The 21062-nt window shown below is 46.1% G+C and overlaps 1 protein-coding gene across 10 annotated transcripts in view; it reads left to right on the forward strand.

The window, feature by feature from the left end:
* Positions 1–21062, forward strand: part of NCAM1 (neural cell adhesion molecule 1) — a 357436-nt gene that overhangs the window by 277553 nt on the left and 58821 nt on the right. For all 10 annotated transcript variants that reach the window (XM_081544728.1, XM_081544720.1, XM_081544725.1 and 7 more), the window contains 6 exons: positions 5739–5813; positions 7486–7704; positions 9525–9668; positions 10068–10205; positions 11287–11404; positions 11825–11991. In XM_081544728.1, the coding sequence (XP_081400854.1) occupies positions 5739–5813; positions 7486–7704; positions 9525–9668; positions 10068–10205; positions 11287–11404; positions 11825–11991 (861 nt within the window). The remainder of the gene's footprint in view (positions 1–5738; positions 5814–7485; positions 7705–9524; positions 9669–10067; positions 10206–11286; positions 11405–11824; positions 11992–21062) is intronic.

Below are 21062 nucleotides of genomic sequence, written 5' to 3' on the forward strand. Positions count from 1 at the left end.
ATGTAGAACTAGATTTTGATGCCTTTTTCAAAAGTCCTTAGCCTTTATTAAATAAGTTCTGGAAAATCTCTTTGTCTGATACATAGTCACTGATTAGATTCATCCTCCGTCATTCACCCATCTCTTAATTGATGATCAGGGCACGCCCCTCAGGTGTGCCTACCTTGGCCCTGGGCCTGCCGCAACTCTGCAGTTTGTGTTTCTCAGGAGCCAGTGTCTTATAATCACTGAACAAGCAAGTACTGTTGGTCAGTCATGGGAGAGACCTGGGCTCACTTGCTGCTTTCAGCTCCTACTTCCTCAAGCACATGCGATTCTGAAAAGAACAATAGAATTAAACTGGTGCAAGAAGTTGCTAACTCAGGTGAAATCTATGGACTCCTTTTTGAAATAAGAATTTTTTTTTCCTATTGTTTTGCTTAGGAAGATCCCACCTCTTCCTAAGTGCCTGAGCACCTTTTAGAACTGAAATTTCAATTCCCTTTTCTTTAGCAACTAAGACCTCATAGCTTGCTTCTGCGAGGGAGTTTGAAAATCACAGAACTCCTCTTTCAACCTGAGGCTGTTTGCTAAACAAGTTGTCATATCTTTCAGAACAAGACATCCATTTTTTAAAGACATTTAGGTAGAAAACACATTTTAAAACATATGCATCTCTCACAGGGTTATTTTATTTTCTAAATGACACGTAGAGAAGGGACTCATTCCATTCTCAAGAGAAGCTTTTTCTGTCTGTTCACAAGGGATAGAACAGGGTAGGAGAAATGGCTGGGGCTTTGGAGGTCATTTGGCCAGGGTTTGAATCTTGATCCATCATTACCATTACTTAGGGCTCTGAGCCTCCACTTGCCCATCTGTAAAATGGGAATTTTAATGCTGTAGTTGGGTTTCCCAGTTGGCGCAGTGGTAAAGAATCCACCTGCCAATGCAGGAGACACAAGAGGCATGGGTTTGATCCCTGGGTTGGGAAGATTCCCCTGGAGTAGGAAATGGCAACCCACTCCAGTATTCTTGCCTGGAGAATTCCATGGACAGGGAAACCTGGCAGGGTACAGTCCATGGGGTAGAAAGGAGTTGGACACAACTTAGCGACTGAGCGCATGCTCACACACACACACAATGCTGTGATTATCTGTGTACAGAGGTCAGTTATAATGAACTGGAGTAGACATGATGGCAACAACTTGATGTTTTTTTCTAGCCCATAATTTAGAAAGAGCAAATGGTAACTTAATAGGTAATAATAATAATGAGGCCATTAGGAAGCCAACAAAAGATTAATGATAGCTATGAAGTGTAAGGAGAAAGGCTGGAGTCTTGAAATTAGATGACTTTTAATCTTGACTTTACTACTTACTAGCTGAGTTGCCCTGGGCAGGTTATTTCATTTCTCTCAGCTTTGATTCTCTCTTTTGTAAAATGAGGACAATCCTATTGGCCTTTTTATATCTCAGAACTGTCAGGAATCTCAGGGGAAATAACAAAGTGTGTTTTGTAAACCAGAAAGTTTGAACCAGCTTCCTGAGGCTTTGGGGGTGGGGGTGGGGGGGTGGGTTCTTTTTTTTTCCCATTAAATTTGTTTTTAATTGAAAGATAATTGCTTTACAATACTGTGTTGGTTTCTGCCATTCGTCAACATGAATTAGCCATAGGTACACCTATGTCCCCTCCCTCTTGGAACTCCCTCCACCCCACCCCACCCCTCCAGGTTGTCACAAATCCCCGGGTTGAGTTCCCTGAGTCAATCAGCAAATTCTCACTGGCTGTCTCTCCATTCATCCCACCCTCCCCTTCCCCCACTGCCATGTCCACAAGTCTGTTCTCTGTGTTTGCATCCCCATTGCTACCCTGCAAATAGGTTCATCATACCATCTTTCTAAATTCCATATGTATGTGTTAATACATATGTGTTTTCTCTCTGTGACTTACTTCACCCTGTGTAATAGGCTCTAGGTTCATCTGCTTCATTAGAACTGACTCAGATGCTTTCCTTTTTATAGCTGAGTAATATTCCATTGTATATACGTACCATAGCTTCTTTGTTCATTCATCTGTTGATAAACATCTAGGTTGTTTCCACGTCCTAGCTAGTGTAGATAGTGCTGTGATGGGCACATGTGTCTTTTTCAGTTATGGTTTCCTTGGGGTATATGCCTAATAGTGGGGTTGTTGGGTTATATGGTAGTTTTATTCCTAATTTTTTAAGGCATCTCCATACTGTCTTCCATAATGGGAGGACACTGACAACCTGCCCCAGGGTCCCAGCCAGTCCAGCCACCTGTGTTTATAAACGTGTATCTTTGGATGCATCTAAGATGACTAGATAACACACCATGTTTCTGCAGAGAATGTTTCTGCAAAGCAAACAACGAGATACTTTTTCTGGGAGGAATGTTTTCAGAGTTCCTCTAAAGGGTCTGAGTGAGGCCTGGTGAGGAAATTTTAGTTATATTTGCAACTGGAGAAAGGTGAAAGTCAAGACAGGAATTTTTATTGGGAACAGTGAGAAGACGAATATCGTAAGAAAGGAAAAGGCCACAAGAAGTGGAGGGAAGGAGTTTGGGACTTGGAGCAGGATTTCCACTCACCGTTATTAAACCTAATAATTCATGGTTTTGCATTTGGGGGAGAATAATCAGCCATTGTGCTCCAGTGGAAAACATCCAAGCGTTGAGTTTCCAGAGAGTCTGGGCTTCCTCTGGCCCGGCTTTGACTGGTGTCTAGAAGGAGAAATCACTGTCTTCTCCATGTGTGCAAAAGGGCAGGCGTCTGAATGGATATCTCTTCTTTAAAAAATATCTGTGATGATAAATGTGTGCCTGGGATCTGGGGGAGCTGGGAATTCCTTGGTAATGCTCATTTCTCATTTCTGTCCGTGGCCCAGAGATAGATATCGGCCATATTCGAGGATGGAAACTCGTCAGCCTTGCCGTGTTCTCCTGCCCCTTGAGAGTCATGTTCTGTTTGAAAAGAGCTGAAAAAAATGAAGGCTGCTCTTTCACTTGGGATAAGAAAATCCTTCTCAAAGCAATAAGGGCTCTGTGAGAGTAACAGGATCCATATGTTGAAGCTGGCTGCTAATACATAGCATATGGGCCAGTGCACTTTCCAAGCTAGAAATATGCCTCTAATTCTCCAAAGAATGCCCCAGTAAACTCCAGAAAGGACCATTACTTAGGCGACGGGTGGCCGAGGCTCAGCTTCTGGGCTTCATAGGCCTGTTGTTCTGTGGAGTATGGGCCACAGATAGGGATTGGAAAGGTCCAGGTGGCCTTAAGGTGGGTGGCGCTGGCTTGTAGCCCTCTCCCATAGGGCCCTGTGCTCCCCCAATATACCGTGGGCTTGGTCTCTTCTGTTAAGGTATGTTCATCCAATTGTTAAACCGAGTGGAAACATTTTCTCTTCTACTAGCAAAGACAGCATTATGTAATGGAAAGAACACTTACCTGGGAGCCAGGTGGCCTGGACTCTGGAGCCACGTTGGCCCTCACTAGACGTGACCCTAGGGAAGTCACTTTTTCTCTCTTTTCTTTTTTTAATTTAAAAAAAATAGTGTTTGTTTTTTTTTTAACATTTATTTGTTTGGCTACGTTGGGTCTTAGTTGCAGCACGCACGATCTTTCATTGTGGTATTCGGGGTCTCTAGTTGTGGCCTGAGGGTTTAGTTGATCCAACACATGTAGGATCTTAGTTCCCCAGCCAGGGATCAAACCCATGTCCCTTGCATTGCAACGCAGATTCTTAACCATTGGACCACCAGGGAAGTCCCTACCTCTCTTTTCTGACCAGAAAATGAGGAGGTGGGACATGGTGGTGGTTGGGACCTCTCCTGCTCCGGTCCATCCAGAATCCATCCAGAGGAGAGTGATAGAATAAAGCAGCCACAACCAGGCACACCTGCCCCTCCCCCAACCCTGGTGCTATGGCCCCCACGTTATAATCCACTGTAGCGCTGTGCACTGCGGGTGAAATTCAGGAAAGTTAGGGGGAAGACCTTTCATTGCTCTCAGGAAGAATTCCGTCCTGGGTCTCAAATGAGTAATCGGCAGCAAAGCAACTGCTGAGAGACAGGAGGCCCCTCCGTTCCTATCATATTTCTTCTGAGCTGGCATTTGGAAGCCTCTGGATTCCTGCTTCATATTCTCAGAGTGGCATGCTCAGATCCTCGCCCAGCCCGTTCCTGATTTCTCACTCCTCCCCATTCCGTTCCTGTCTCACCAAACCACCCCTTTCCTTGCAGCCTCTGCTGGGTTTTTCCATCAGCTGCTTTGTCTGTAGGATGGCGAGGAAGGCTGTGCCCCTGGCAGATATGTTGCCCCACGCTCCCCCTTGTCTGCCCCAAGCAGGCCCTTTGATCCCTCTGTTTCACTGAGTACAACCGAGGTTGCTTCACCAAATGAGCACAGACTGAGACCCACAACAGCTCTGCCTGCAAGTCCGTCACCATGGCAACGAGTATTCCCTCTGCTCTACTGTGCAGAGAAAATGGCTGTTAAAAGGAAGGGCTCGCTGAGTCTCTATTACTCGGTCTGTTTTGTCCAGGCCCCTCCTTCATACCAGCTTGCAGAAGCTTCATACATTCAACCAAATGTCCATTAGCCTTTAGCTTGCTGATTTATTTTACCTAAGAGGAGGAAAGGCAGAAAGAAGTTGGATCCTGATGAATAATACCACTTTTCCTATCCTAAGAATATGTTTTCATGAGCAGTGGTTATCTGACTTAAGCAGATAATCGAGGAACCGGGTGAATACAGGAATCCATGAGATCCGGTGCAATGTGTTTTGTCTTAATGGGTGGAGTGGACTGATAGAGCATGCGTGCATATGTGCTAAGTTGCATCAGTCGTGTCCAGCTCTTGGCAACCCTGTGGACTATAGCCCGCCAGGCTCCTCTGCCCATGGGAGGCTCCAGGCAAGAATACTGAAGTGGGTTTCATGCCCTTCTCCAGCGGATCTTCCTGACCCGGAGATTGGACCCGCGTCTCTTATGTCTCCTGCATTGGCAGGCAGGCTCTTTACCACTAGCGCCACCTGGGAAGCTGGATAGAGCCTATGGGTATTCAAATCGAGTGTAGTGTGGTAGCCAAGGGAGGCAGGGAGACCACAGGGCAGAGACTCCAGCATTGCAGAAGAGTGACTGACTGATCGGGGTGACCATGTTTGATTGCTGTCTCTGACGCAAAGAGATGGATTGGTCCTATAGTCGAGAGGTAGGTGAGCGTTTGTTTGGCATCCCCTCCCCCAAAACCAGGTTGGATCTTCACATCGAATCCTTCATGGTGGTTAAGCTCTACGGTGTGGGGAAGTGGCAGGAAGCCCTGTGCAGGGTTGTGGACAGCAGGCTTCCCTCTGAACACAGCTGCGGGGACCCTTCAGGTTGATGATGCACGTGAAACTGGCCGGGCTGCTGTTTCCATGAATGAAGGGCTGCTGTTTGGAAGCAGGACCCTAAGCCTTCTCAAGGGGTCAGGAACATTTAGGGCAGAGTTCACCCCAGGTCTCCTGGGGGGCCTGCATGATCTGATAGAGGACAGCAGTTGCACAGGAAATGACCTGGATCCTGTCAATTCCTGGCTTCGGCGTGAGGAACTGTGATGACACGTTCTCAAAACCCAGACAACCTCCTCTCTTTGCTCTTTCTGGAAGTGGGCGAGGAGACTCCGTTTTTGAATGAAAGCTCTGGTTTCTGTCTCAAAACTGCGAACGCGCATTTAAACTGGACTTTTTGTCTTTTTCAGTTTCTCTGCAGGTGGATATTGTTCCCAGCCAAGGGGAAATCAGCGTGGGAGAGTCCAAATTCTTCCTGTGCCAAGGCAAGTGCCCTCATCATCCTGCATCTCAGGAAACCCACCCCGCAGGGCAGAGGCCACAGCTGCATCTGCTGGGCTGATGGTGTGCCTGGAATCTCAGGTCACCCCGTGACAGACAGGGTGACCTGAGAACCAGGGAAGTGCTCAAACCCTCTTCCTTCCCCTCACCACAGTGAAACGTGCCCTGTAGACGTCCACCTGGTGATAGAGGAGATCGAGGGATTTTCTTGGGAAAGTCAGCACAGCCCCCAGGCCCCTGCTCTGGGTCCCTCCAGAGCTCCATGAATGACACTGGAGAGCAGGGCTGCTTCAGAAGAATGCTTCAGCGGGTCAGTGTCTGGATCATTAGAATCTCCCAGAGCAGGAGAGTACAAGAAGCCCTAAAACGTGCCTGAAAGGAAGCTGAGTGCCAGCATCTCTTTTGTGGTGAGGACAGGTGTCCTGGGTTTTCCAGCTCTCCAGTGAATTCCAATATTCTGTCCCATTGCCTGCACCAGAGCTCAGAATTTGTCAAACCTGGTGTCCTTGTCTTTTGTATAGAAAACATGCCCCATTTCCACAGCTCAGCTAATTATCAGGAAATGTCCTGCGGAGGAAAGGCTTCCTGTGAGGTTCTGGAGCCTCTGTATGTGACATGCCTGGGCTTTGGAACATGAAAGGACCAGGAAAGAGCTGAGCTAAGTGTAAGCTGACATCCAGCAAGCCGCTTTCGGCAGGGAGGGGCTTCAAATGCTGTCCCGATTTGCACAGGATGAGGCGGCTCGTGGCTGCTGGATGTCTTCCCTCCAGCTTTGCCTTCATTACAGCCATTGAAACGAGCCGGAGATGCCGCCGTGGAGCCCACAGTGCATCTTGCAACTAGCGATATTTTTTGAAAACATGATGGGCCCTGAAAGGAAGGCTGCTCCATTTCTACATATGCATCTGTGCTGGGCCGTGGGACGGGGGTGCGGGCAGGGGAAGGGTGCTGGGCAGAGAGGACGCTGTGCAAGAACCATCCAGGATCCCAGAGCCCTTGTTCCGGCTCAGTGTCTGGACAGCTCAGCAGCAGCAGCGTCCGAGCCCCTGAGCTGCCTGGGGAACGGATGATGGGCGATGCTGGCTACCTTCTTTGATGCATTTTAGCAGATGTGTTTGCCTGTCTGAGGAAGGGGGTGCTGAAACGCCAGTTTGTGCAGGCAGATGGTAGAGCAAAAGTGGTTGGAATTTATACTCAGAGACTAGCCGGTATCTCATCTTCTATATAGGAGACCATCATCTAAGCCCTTGAAAACAAGCTGATGAGTTGACTGACCAACTAGCCCTTGAGCTCAGATCCTTACGAACTCCCTTTGCCCCCCATTCTGTGAGGCTATCAGCTACTAGTTCAGTGCCTGCACGCAGTAGGTCCTCAACAAATATCTCTTCCCTCGCTAGGGATAGGCCCACTCTGAGAAATATCAGCACCAGTGTTTGTTGAGTTCTTTCCAAATATTAATACATAACACACACAGAAGTGACCAGCATGAATGGTCACACACACACACACACACACACGCGTGCGCACGCACCTCCCACCTAGTTATCAAACCTGATGAGCTCTTCCTCAGTAGCTCTTATCAATTACTTACTGTTTCCTGGAGGGCTCTTTGTCTTTTCAGCATCAGTGGTTTGAAAATAATCTCTCCCTCTTTAGTGGCAGGAGATGCCAAAGATAAAGACATCTCCTGGTTCTCCCCCAATGGAGAGAAGCTCACCCCAAACCAGCAGCGGATCTCGGTGGTGTGGAATGATGACTCCTCTTCCACCCTCACCATCTACAACGCCAACATCGACGATGCCGGCATCTACAAGTGCGTGGTCACTGCGGAGGATGGCACCGAGTCAGAGGCCACGGTCAACGTGAAGATCTTCCGTGAGACCCCTTTCCTTCTCCTTCTGTATTCCCTGACCTCTCCTTTGGCCAGGAAGACAGCATGGGTAGCAGAGAGTGGGGTGGAATAGAGGGCTTGACTGGGCCTCTTTTCTACTTTTCTCTAGGTCGTTTCTGCATCAAGATAAGAGCTCCAATGTGGGTTCTTTTGCTTGTTTCTGATGGGTTTGTTTTTTGGGTGGGGGCCTACTGGTTTCAAACTAAATTTATTATTTCATGAGGCACTCTATACAAGGGTTTTCCAGGTGGTGCTAGTGGTAAGGAATCTGCCTGCCAATGCAGGAGATGTAAGAGACTTGGGTTCGATTCCTGGGTCAGGAAGATTCCTTGGAGGAGGGCGTGGCAACCCACTCCAGTATTCTCGCCTGGAGAATCCCATGGACAGAGGAGCCTGGTGGGCTGTAGTCCACAGAGTCGCAGAGAGTCAAACACAACTGAAGTGACTTAGCACACACGCACACACTCAACACAAATAAGATTTTATCAGGGAGTTCTGTAGCGGTCCAGTGGTTAAGAATCCACCTGCCAATGCAGGGGATGTGGGTTCATTCCCTGGTAGGGGAAGATTCCACATGCTGCAGAGCAACTTAGCCTATAAGCCACAGCTGCTGAAGCCTGCACAGTCGAAAACCTTGTTCTACAACAAAAGAAGCCACCGCAATGAGAAGCCCATACACCACAACTAGAGTGTAGCCCCTGCAACAACAAAGACCCAGTGCAGCCAACAATAAATAAAGAAAAACTAAAGTAAAATTTTAAAAATATTTTATCAGTGTGTTTTCTAAAAACTCGTTATATTTTAATGCCTATTTCACACATATGTAGTTTATATTGGGATTTGTATTTTTTTAATTTATTTTTTTATTGGCATATAGTTGCTTTACACTGTTGTGTTAGTTTTTGCTGTACAGCAAAGTGAATCAGCCACATGTGTACATATATCCTCTGTTCCATCCAGTGTGATTTTAAATGATCCTTGGCCAACTCCAGACTCACAACTGTATTCATGCTGGTCACAGCTGCCTCGCCCTGGCCTCGATTCTTTAAATTCACGTTACACCATTCCCAGAGGGTGTGTGTTCACCTCGCCCTTCCCCAAGTGTTGACTGACTGTTTTACACCTGAGTTTATCCTCTCTTATTTCTCTCTTTCCTGCTGGCAGTGGAGTGCAAAGGCTCGGTGTGGTGGGAGGGGTTATTATCTGAACACTCTGTGCCATTCAGAGCAGGTGGTTCCCATTGCCACTGAAACCAGTCTAAAGGTGGCATCTCATTATCTTGTTATCATGCGTCTGTCCTGTTGGCCAGGGTAATGGTGGGTGACCGCTAATGGAACAGTATTGATTGCCGCAGTATTTATTGCCATAAGCCTGCCTTTCCTGTTCTGGTCTTCAAAATTCTCTCCGCCATAGATAGCCTGGGGTTGGGGTGTCAGACAGACTACGGAACCGAGAAAGGACTGATGGCTCCTACTATTCATTATAGAGTAGGTGTCCTACTAGTACGTTGCGTTCCATCAGCTCCATCCACATGGTAAAGACACACCTCTCCTCTGTAGACCCTTTCCTGCACAGAGTGTGATAAATTTAGCACTCTGAATAGACATTAATCACCAAACATGGCTGAACCTATTCCTCTTCTTGTGCCACCTGCTTTGTCTGCATGTTTGGCCAAGTGATGGGTGGACCCCTGTGGGTACCGCTGCGTATATGGACTCGAATCCAAGCAGCAAGGTACCAGTGAAAAGGGGTTTTTGTGGGAGAACCACTGTTTTCCCTCATTCTCCTCTTGCCCCCTTTTCAGAGAAGCTCATGTTCAAGAATGCGCCAACCCCACAGGAGTTCAGGGAGGGAGAAGATGCCGTGATCGTGTGTGATGTGGTCAGCTCCCTTCCCCCAACCATCATCTGGAAGCACAAAGGCCGAGATGTCATCCTGAAAAAAGATGGTGAGACCAGGCAGCCGCCCCGTCCCCTGGGCCACTGAGCCCCTTAGGGTCTCCACCTCCGCCCGCTGCTGAGGCTCCACCCCAAACTCAGACTCCGGGGTCCCAGAACTGCATGCCGTTTCCAGGTTAGCGGTGGCACGTCTATAGCTTGTATATTCAGGCACTTGACTTTCTCTCCAAAGGAAAATATAAATTTCCAGCAGACTTCTGCTGTTGGCTCTATGTTGGAGCCGGGGACATATTATCTTATTTCAGCTTAAAACCCCTCCCCACTCCCAGCCCTCTGTCCACTCACCCCCATGAGACTGAAGGTAGGAAAAAGGCAAGGCTTAGTGCCCTGCCTGCAGGTTCCCATCCTCTGACTGATCCTGGGACGAACCTGCCTCTTGTCTTCTCTAGTCCGATTCATAGTCCTGGCCAACAACTACCTCCAGATCCGGGGCATCAAGAAAACAGATGAGGGCACTTACCGCTGTGAGGGCAGGATCCTGGCCCGCGGGGAGATCAACTTCAAGGACATTCAGGTCATTGTGAATGGTAAGGAGACCGGGCCTTCCTGCTCTCTCCAGGGCTCCTGCCTTGGCTTGTCCACCCCTTCCCCCAGCCCACTCCCATCCTCTGCCTTATTTGTTTGTTTGTTTTTAAAGACACTCGCCTTTTGGGTCTCCCTCACCTATGGGGACTTCCAGTGCAGTTCTAGAATGTCCTTCATTATCTTACAACACTAGAAACTTGCCCCATGCTTCCTAATAAATTCTTCCTTATCCTTCACTGTCCTTGATGTTACCGTAATGGTAAAGTTAGTCCCCTGGTTCAGTGTTCAGAGAAAATTTTACCATCAATTCAGGCCTCAGAATAGTCAGAATCATAGTCCGTCCGTGGGTTTATTAATCTTAATTTGCAGTGTCAAATAAACACACCCGTGGAATCGACCTGGCATTTGCAAGAGTGTTTAGAGGAAATTATAATGTCAGTACTAAGAAAATAAGTAAATCATGGCTGAATTGTTTTGGATATTGATATGTATTTTTTGCCAAACTCTCCCTCTCTCCTTACTTTGGTAAAAACCAGTTTGTGCACAGAGTTGTTTACGACAATCCAAGAGAAATGTCACTGTTTGGTGAGCTAGTGCATTTCACATTGGTATTAACCATGTAATCTCTGGGAACCAAAATTTTCAACTTTTTCCAGTATCAAGAGCCCCCCTTTAAATGTCAAGTTCTGCCAATCATAGTAGTTGTTAAGATGGGTATGCACTGATTGAGAAAATACATAATGATAAATAGCTACTATAAATTAAACACCACTTTAAAATAAGGAAACCATTAATATAGCTTCTAAATCTGTATTATTTAAAAGCAATATTATTATATGCTTTTATACATATAACAGTACTAAGTATTGTTGGGAAACACGAATGCATGCTTATGGGTGAATTATTTATCCAGTTTACAGTAAATGTTTAGTGCACACCTGCATTTAGACTCTTACACTAAAGCTCTGCAGCTACCCAAGACCCCGACCCTCTGACTTGGGGTCCTCCAAAAGGGCTTCTTCTCCAGGCCACTGAGTCCTTTTAAGTTTTCCCACCACCCCTGACAGCCCTTCCTTCCTTCAGTGCCACCCACCGTCCAGGCCAGACAGAGCATAGTGAATGCCACCGCCAACCTCGGCCAGTCCGTCACCCTCGTGTGCAACGCCGAAGGCTTCCCGGAGCCCACCATGAGCTGGACAAAGTAAGAAACCAACTTGAGCCTTTATCACCGCCTAGCGGAGAAGGAGGCCTGGCAGGGCCTACTCTGTGTTGGCATTTCAAGGGAATGGGGTGGGCAGCTGGGAACTGCTGCCAAGTGAAGAGTGGCCTCTTCCAGTAGGGTCCACTTGCCTTGTATGTGCGTTGGATTCCTCCATTTTCAGTTTGTGGGGCGGAACCAGAGGCCCTCTTTGGAGTTTCAGAGGATGCCGTTTGCAGCCCTTAGGCAGAATCAGAGATTTGGTTGAAGGAATCACACAGAAATACAATCTGACATCTTAACTTTCTGTGCAAGTTCAGTCTTCCACATGCGTTCAGTCTGCATTTTATGGAAACTAATTAAAAATCAACCTCTTAGCTCTGTCGTCAAAATCACGGTCCTTCCCATTTCTGTGCCCGGCAGGGACGGGGAGCAGATAGAGGATGAGGAGGACGAGAAGTACCTGTTCAGCGACGACAGCTCCGAGCTGACCATCAGGAAGGTGGACAAGAACGATGAGGCCGAGTACGTCTGCATTGCCGAGAACAAGGCGGGCGAGCAGGATGCATCCATCCACCTCAAGGTCTTCGGTAAGGACAGTGCAGTCAAGGTCATTGCTCTGCCACGGTTTTCCTGACAGCGCGCAGTCCATCAGCAAGACCCTGTCCACTCGGCCTAGGAAGCTGCCCCCAAAGTAGCCGCTTCTCTCCAGCTCCCACCACCTCTGCCCGAGTCCAGGTCATCCTGGTCTTCACCTGGTCAATGAGACCGCCTCCCAGCTGATCCCCCCGCCCCCCGTTGTTCCCCTCATCAGCCTCCCCCACTCACAGTAGCCGGAACGACCTTACATGCCACTCCTCTGTTTCAAATCCTCCAACGGCTTCCTGTTGTGACCAGCACAAAATCCGAACTCCTCTTTTGGGGCAAGACACTATATCTGAGCTTGCCCTGACTTCCTTCCTGACCTCGCCATCCCTCCACACTTACAGTTCTCCAGCTCCCGAAGCCCCTTCCTCTCCCTCACACACACTAAGCATGTTCTCTGTCTCAGGGACGTTGCTCCAGGTGCTTCTTCTGCTTGAAATCTCATTCTGCCAGATCCCCTGCAAGCTGCCCTCTGCTCATCCGTTATCCAGATCTCAGTGCATCCTTCAGATCGCCTTCTTAGTGAACCCTGCCCTCCCTGCTCTGACCCACCCACTCCGCTGACCTCTCCTTCAGTGCCCTTCTCCCTGCCTGGACTGATCTCATTTACATACAGGTTTGGGGGATTGCTTTTCCTGCATCCACTGAGCATGTGACCTCCAAGATGGCAAAGCACTGGCTGCCTTATACATCACTTTAACTCTGGCACTCCAGACAGTGCCAGATTCCATAACAAGTGGGGAAAAAAAAGTGAAAATGTTAATCGCTCAGTCGTGTCTGACTCTTTGTGACCCCAAGGACTGTAGCCCACCAGGCTCCTCTGTCTATGGAATTCTCCACAGAAGACTACTGGAGTGCGTAACCTTTTGCTTCTCCAGGGGATCTTCCTGACCTAGGGATTAAACCTGGGTCTTCTGCATTGCAGGCAGGCTCTTTACTGTCTGAGCCACCAGGGAAGCCTATAATAGATAGACCCTTGTTCATTGTTAGTGGCCAAGTGGCTGCCTCTGTCTCCCTTTCTTCCTTTCCTGACCTGTGTGAAGCAGGATTATAAAAGTCATGAAAAGAAACTCTATATCTCTACTCACGTTGTCTCTATAAACTCAATTAACTTCTATTCATTCAGAGCTGAAATGCATTTGGACCTGACTTTGAAAAACGAATTTGTGGTGGAGAGATATTTAACCTAGTGACTTTCTGCTCTGTCTGCTCATCTTTTTTAAAAACACAGATAAGGGAGTCCAGTGTAGATGGTGCTGCCAGAGTACAGACACTGCAGGGGCATCCCTGATGCATGCAGCTCGCTGGTGGTTATAGCACATGTGCCTGGAGAACCTTGCCGGGACCCGCTTGTTTAGCTTAATAAGGAGAATGCACTGATGTTTGTAAACACAGACCTTTGAAAACCAAGCATTTCTGCTATCCTGGATGAATCCTGCTTATTCATTAATGACAGTTGGACTTAGAAACAGGTTATCAGTTGGGTTGAAATTAACTGTGCCTACTTGAGAGTGCAGCTGAATTTCTTGGAAAATTTTCTTGACAATGTTTTCTCTGATTTCGACTAGTCTACCTCAGACTCTGATTTAAAGTTTTTCTAGATGAAAGACAGATGCATTTGTTAATATATTCCTTCATTTCACAATTTTTAAACTGGAGTATAATTCTTTTGCAGTGTTGTGTTTCTTTCTGCTGTACGACAGCAAGAACCAGCTATATGTACACACATATCCCCTCCCTCTTGCACTTCCCTCTCCTGCCTCATCCCGCCCCTCCAGGTCATCCCAGAGCACTGAGCTGAGCTCCCTGTGCTGTACAGAGTTTCCACTAGCTGTCTCTTTTACACATGATAGTGTATATATGTCAGTCCTAGTCTTCCAGTTTGCCCCATCCTGTGTCCACGTGTCTTTTCTCTGTATCCGCGTCTGTATTCCTGCCCTGAAAAGAGGTTCATCAGTACCATCTTTCTAGATTCTCTATATATGCGTTAATGTACGATATTTGTTTTTTCTTTCTGAGTTACTCCACTCTCTATGACAGACTCTAGGTTCATCCACATCACTACAAATAGTCCAGTTTCATTCCTTTTCATAACTGAGTGATATTCCATTGCATATATGTACCACATCTTCTTTATCCATCCGTCAGTGAACATTTAGGTTGCTCCCATGTCCTGGCTATTTTAAATAGTGTTGCAATGAACTTTGGGGAACATGTGTCTCTTGATTTGTGGTTTTCTTAGTCACTCTGATTTCAAGTTTTTCTAAGTGCAAGTCAAATGCATTTGTTCATTTATTCCTTCATTTCATAATTATTTATTGAGCACCCTTGCTGCTGGACAGAGGGGCTACAGAGATGAGTAAGATAAGGTCTTTTGACCCCAAGAAGCACAAAAAGGGAGATAAATATATAAGCCTATAAATTATAGTAAATGGTGTTGGTTAGCAACATCTGAGTACCTGCCATAAGTCCAGCCATTGCCAAGATTACAAAGATGAGTAACATACACTCTGTTTTCATCAGTGGGTTCATAGGCTAACACAGATAATCATAAAATTTTTAATGACAACCCATTATAATGACTTCATAATAGCAGTATCCCTTATGATTATAAAGTGGGAAGTGACAAATAAATTCAAGGGATTAGATCTGATAGACAGAATGCCTGAAGAACTATGGACAGAGGTTCATAAGAGCGTACAGGAGGCAGTGATCAAAACCATCTCCAAGAAAAAGAAATACAAAAAGGCAAAATGGCTGTCTGAGGAGGCCTTTCAAATAGCTGGGAAAAGAAGAGAAGCTAAAGGCAAAGGAGAAAAGGAAACATACCCATCTGAATACAGAGTTCCAAAGACTAGCAAGGAGAGATAAGAAAGCCTTCCTCAGTGATCCGTGCTAAGAAATAGAGGAAAACAATAGAATGGGAAAGACTAGAGATCTCATCAAGAAAATTAGAGATACCAAGGGAATATTTCATGCAAAGATGGGCACAATAAAGGACAGAAACAGTATGGACCTAACAGAAGCAGAAGATATTAAGAAGAGGTGGCAAGAATACACAGAAGAACTGTACAAAAAAGATTTTAATGACCCAGATAACCATGATGGTGTAATCACTCACCCAGAACCAGACATCTTGGAATGTGAAGTCAAGTGGGCCTTAGGAAGCATCACTATGAGCAAAGACAGAGGAGATGATGGAATTCCAGTTGAGCTATTTCCAATCCTAAAAGATGGTGTTGTGAAAGTGCTGCATTCTGTATGCCAGCAAATTCGGAAAACTCAGCAGTAGCCACAGGACTAAAAGGTCAGTTTTCTTTCCAGTACCAAAGAAAGGCAACACCAAAGAATGTTCAAACTACCCCACCGTTGCATTCATTTCACATGCTAGCAAAGTAATGCTCAAAATTCTCCAAGCTAGACCTCAATACAGTATGTAAAACGAGAACTTCCAGATATTCAATCTGGATTTAGACAAGGCAGAGGAACCAGAGATCAAATTGCCAACATCTGTTGGATCATTGAAAAAGCAAACGAATACCAGAAAAACATCTACTTCTGCTTAATTGACTATGCCAAAGCCTTTGACTGTGGATCACAACAAACTGTGGAAAATTCTTAAAGAAATGGGAATACAAGACCACCATACTTGCCTCCTGAGGAACCTGTATTCAGGTCAAGAAGCAACAGTTAGAACCAGACGTGGAACAGCGGACTGGTTCCAAATTGGGGAAGGAGTACGTTAAGGCTGTATATTGTCACTCTGCTTATTTAACTTCTCTGCAGAGTACATCATGCGAAATGCCAGACTGAATGAAGCACAAGCTGGGATCAAGATTGCCAGGAGAAATATCAATAACCTCAGAAATGTAGGCACCACCTTTATGACAGAAAGTGAAGAGGAACTAAAGAGCCTCTTGATGAAGGTAAAATAGGAGAATGAAAAAGCTGGCTTAAAACTCAACATTGAAAAAACTAAGATCTTGGCATCCAGTCCTATCACTTCATGGCAAATAGATGGGGAAACAATGGAAACAGTGACAGACTTTATTTTGGGGGGCTCCAAAATCTCTGCAGATGGTGACTGCAGCCATGAAATTAAAAGATGCTTGCTCCTTGGAAGAAAAACTATGACCAACCTAGACAGCATATTAAAAAGCAGAGACATTATTTTGCTGACACAGGTCCATCTAGTCAAAGCTATGGCTTTTCCAGTAGTCATGTATGGATGTGAGAGTTGGACCATAAAGAAGGGTGAGCGCCGAAGAATTGGTGCTTTTGAACTGTGGTGTTGGAGAAGGCTCTTGAGAGTCCCTTGGACAGCAAGGTGATCAAACCAGTCAGTCCTAAAGGAAATAAACCCTGAATGTTCATTAGAAGGACTGATGCTGAAGCTGAAGCTCCGGTATTATGGCCACATGACTGGAAGAGTTGACTCATTGGAGAAGACCCTGATGCTGGGAAAGATTGAAGGCAGGAGGAGAAGGGGACAACAGAAGATGAGATGGTTGGATGGCATCACTGACTCAATGGACATGAGTTTCAGCAAACTCCAGGAGATGGAGAAGGACAGGGAAGCCTGGCGTGCATCTATGGGGATGCAAAAATTTGGGCACAACTGAGCGACTGAACAACAAAAACAAATAGAAATATGCACAGTGTTTTATAGGAAAAGATTTGTTGTCTGGTCCTGTGTGACAGCAGTTAGGGAAGTCTTCAAAGATGATAATGCGTTTCCCAAGTGGGAGTTTCCCAGATGCAGGAGGGGTGGACGAGCCTTTCAAGCCATATTGTACAGGCACCAAGGCTGGAAGAGCCCAGTGCTGAAGGTGAACTCCTTGTGGATGGGGACTGTGTCTGCTCTACTCACAGACCTACCCTCAGTGTCAACATCAGTGTCAGCATCCTCAGTGGAACATCAGCTGGCATAAAAGAGACACCAGTGTTTGAATAAATGAGGGAATCATAATTAGCTTTATAGGAATGAAGCATAATCTATATGGCAGGGAGATGAATGTGGAAACATGTAATCATTTGTCTTTAGGAAATTCCTTTAGATAGCAGCCCCATAAGGTAATAATAATAATAACAGTACCCAACACAAAGTCAGCACGTATAATGTGCCTAGCACTGTGTGAGGTACTCTCCATAAATGAGCTCTTTTAACCTCATCACAATCCTACAAAGGAGATTTAATTTTTATCCCTATTATGCAAACGAGGAAATTGAGCACAGGGTGATTAGGTGTCCTACCCAAGGAACCAGGACTCAAACCCAAGCTTTCGTGTCCATTCTCTGGGCTAGCAATGGTGGTCACTCCCCCACGAAACCCAGTTTACCACATATTACATCAGACCTCCGTATGGAGTGACTCGTGATTAGTGGACTCTGCCTTTACCTCCATGGCTCACGTGGTTTCTCTGTGGCCAACACTCAGTTCTAACTCGGCTAGTCAAGGACAGATCTTCGCTTCTGTTCCAGGCCTCTCCGGTGGTGATGGCTGCCCCAGGGAGGAGGAGTGGGCAGTGTCAAGAGCTGAGTGAGGCCGTGCTAGAGGGAAGAGGGTGGGTAAGGTCCAGGGAAGGAGGAAGGAGGCAGAACAGATAGGATGCAGGAGCTGTGGCAAGGCACAATTTGTCTTTCCACCCTCATCCCTCACCACGGGCTCCCTCCTGCATTGCACCCACATTCACACACATACTCACACACACTCACTCTCTCTCTCTCACACACACACACACACTCACTCCACTACCACAGTTCTTCCCCAAGACTACAGCTGAGAGAATGTTTGTTCAGCAACCCAGTAGAACAAACAAAGAAATGTGAGTGACTCCTGCAGAGAGAAGTTAAGAGAATCATAGTGATGGCTTATGGGGAACAGTGTCGGATTCGTGATCTTTGGGACCAGGAACCAGACTTGATCACTCAAGAGCTTTTGCGTAGCAGAGTTTTATTAAAGTACAACAAGGGACAGAGAAAGCTTCTGACACAGACATCAGAAGGGGGATGGAGAGTGCCCCCGTCGCTAGTGTTGGCAAGGGAGTTATATACTTTTTTAATTAGTTATGACAATAAATCAGAAGAATGTCTCAAGGTTGTAAAGATCTTACTAGACCCACTCCCATAATTTACATTTTAAGATAACAGGATTAGCCAGAAGGTTTTCAGGAAGGAGAAACTGTCCTCAAGCAGGATACATTGTTGTTATATAATCCTTAGTACAGAGTTTAATTTGAGTTGTTTGTTGTATAATCATCAGTTCCGGGCTTAAAGAAAAAAATGTTTTATGTGACTACGATTAAGGAATGTAGAGGAAAAAAAAAGATGTTTGTCCTTTCCTCCTCCTTGAGAATTCCAGACCCCTATATCTGCTTCGAGAGCCCCAGACCTCCTTCTCCTTCTCAGGGACCCCAGACTTCTTATAAACCTGCCTAGGGATTGACTCTCTCAAGAGACGTGTATGTCTAATCCATATTAGATGTGGACATGAATTTGAGCAAACTCCGGGAGATCATGGAGGACAGAGGAGCCTGGTGGGTTACAGTCCATGTTGTCACAGAGTTGGACACTCAGTGACTGAACGACAACAGCAGCGGATGTCTAATCCAGGTCCATACTCCTGTGCAACATCCTGAGCAGAGTTCACATGGCCTCCTTGGAGTAACCTGGTCCCCATGTCCGCCCTCCTTTCTCTCTTTGTTCCACATTCTTGACCTCATTTCTTTCCTCCTCCTTCCAGCCTCTCCCAGGGGTTTAGGAGATCAGTGCTAGGGCCTGGGAGCCAGGTGAGGTGGGGCTAACTAGGTGGAACTTCATCTTTCTCCAGCCCCTTTCTCCCTCTCCTTGGCCTTCTGGCTTGCCATCAGCGGCCAGCATTAGGGGAGATGTGGAGTAGGTTGCCAAGAAGCAGCAGAGTCACAGCGGTGAGGTAGAAGAGGAAAGAAACCTGCAGCTTAGACAGTGAAGACACGTGCAGAACTGTGGCTTCAAGAAGGGCTGGCAATGAGTGTGCAAGGGATGTGTCTAAATTAAGGACTACCGTAATTGTCCTAAGCAATACCATCTTTTCCTAAGAAAGGGACATGTTCTAGCATGCACTGTCCTAGTTATCAACCAGAAGCTCTTTTGACTAAGCCCATCCTATTTTCCTTTAAATTTGGCAGTGCATTTCCACTGATTCTCCTGCCATGGGACCTTCTGAAGAAGTAGTTTTGTCTCTACAGATTCTTATTATGCTTCTACCAAAGCTCTCGAGGTCTGTGCTGCTCTCTGGGCTTGGACTGAGGCAAGTTCACCAATGGGTGGACGCTTTGCTTAGCTGACCCCTTAGGACCAAAGCAGCCCATGTGAGTTACAGTGAAAGACAAACAGGTGCCTGAAGGAAAGAGCACCTGGTCACACCCAGCATCTCAGTGCAGGGAAGTAGAGGTCCTGGAGCCCTCCTCGGACTTCCAGGAGCCTGAGCTAGAGTGAGAGTGGACAAGTCTGGCCCTCAGTGGCAGGTGCACAGCCATTGATGTGCTGGGTGGGGAAAACAGGCATGCTTAGAAAACTCACAAGCCCAGCTCTGCTCACAGGGGGGGCCGTGGGGAGAGCTGCAATGGGACAGTCTAAGGCGATAAGTCCCACGGTGAAGAACAGAACAGAGATCCAAAGTCAAGGGCCAACAACAGAGGTTCATTAAGACGGTGCAAGTACCATTCACAGATAAAACCTGGAGAGATTCTTCTAGATGCTGGTATGAAGAAGGAGGGACTCTTTCCTGAGTAGGGTGACCTCACACTTGTCCCTATCTGCTCAGTGATGCCCGTTGTCCCAGAGTAATTATTTACAGCATGCATTTCACTCTCAAGAATGCCCCGATTTGGACAATAAATTGTATTGCTATCCTGTTTCCAAGGCAGTATTCCAAGAGTAGCTTGCTTCTGGGGTGCAGAAAGGATTAAGTTAACAGTGAGTAGCTTGCCTTCCTTCCAACAGCCTCTGTAGACCATACAAAATTAGCCATTGTTAATCATGTTTTAGTAAGAATATATTTTGCCTTGTTCTAAAGACTTATACAGGGCAATCTTTATAACCATCTGGGAAATGGGGTCACCAAGACCTAATATTCTTCATAGATGTTAACTGTCCCTGATCTGTCTTCTGCTAACTTTTGCTGCCAGGAAAAGTGCTGTGGGGCAGGACAATGTCCACAAACACTGTCTGGATCACAGTGTCCACGTAGCTTTCTTGGGGCTGCCCTCAGACCCCAGATCGATCACTTGTGACTTCAGTGACTTCAGTTGTTTGGCTGATTTTTTTTTTAACTTTTCAATTTGTGATTTTTAACAGAAAAGAAATGCAACTTTTATTTTACCTCTGTAAAACCTCCTCTTCAACAAAAACACTTAACACTTATTCCGTCCTGTATGGGTTGTAAGCTCCTTGGAAGTTTTGTTGGTCAAGATAGACACAGAACCTTCCTGGAGGAAAACCTCACTCATATGGGCTCCATCAAATTTGTTCAAATTTGTGATCATTTGGCCTTATTGAATTGAGACATGCCTTGACGCTAACCTTCAAAAAGGATTTGCTCTAAGCAGGCTGTTAGGACAGATAAGCTGTAGGAGACTATTTGAACGATATGGGTCATTTCATATAGAAGTAGATATTTTCTATGGAAAATGCACAGCTCCATCACTGTTTTCTGTTTATTAAAAGAATCAAGGCCTCAACTTGGAGGATATATAATAGGCAGTAGTTTTATTAGCCTACTTGAAATTACTGTATGAATTTGAATATAAAGCAAATGCAGTTCTTTCAAAAATTATCCATACTTCGAATTTATTTATCATTTGTTTGTTTATCTAGCCTGGCTTTTTTCTCTATTAGTGAAATAAGTTACATTTGTGCAGTGCTGTCTTTTCGATGGAAGGCTTAGCAATTTCAGAGTATAATTGTTTTAAATTGGGAAAATTCTATTTTCTCTAATGTTTTAACATTTAAACTCAGCCGTGAATACCTGTGCTTT

The sequence above is a fragment of the Giraffa tippelskirchi genome, chromosome 11 (assembly GCF_054371585.1).
Source record: "Giraffa tippelskirchi isolate mGirTip1 chromosome 11, T2T-mGirTip1v1.2.pri, whole genome shotgun sequence".
In the NCBI taxonomy this organism is placed as follows: Eukaryota; Metazoa; Chordata; class Mammalia; order Artiodactyla; family Giraffidae; genus Giraffa; species Giraffa tippelskirchi.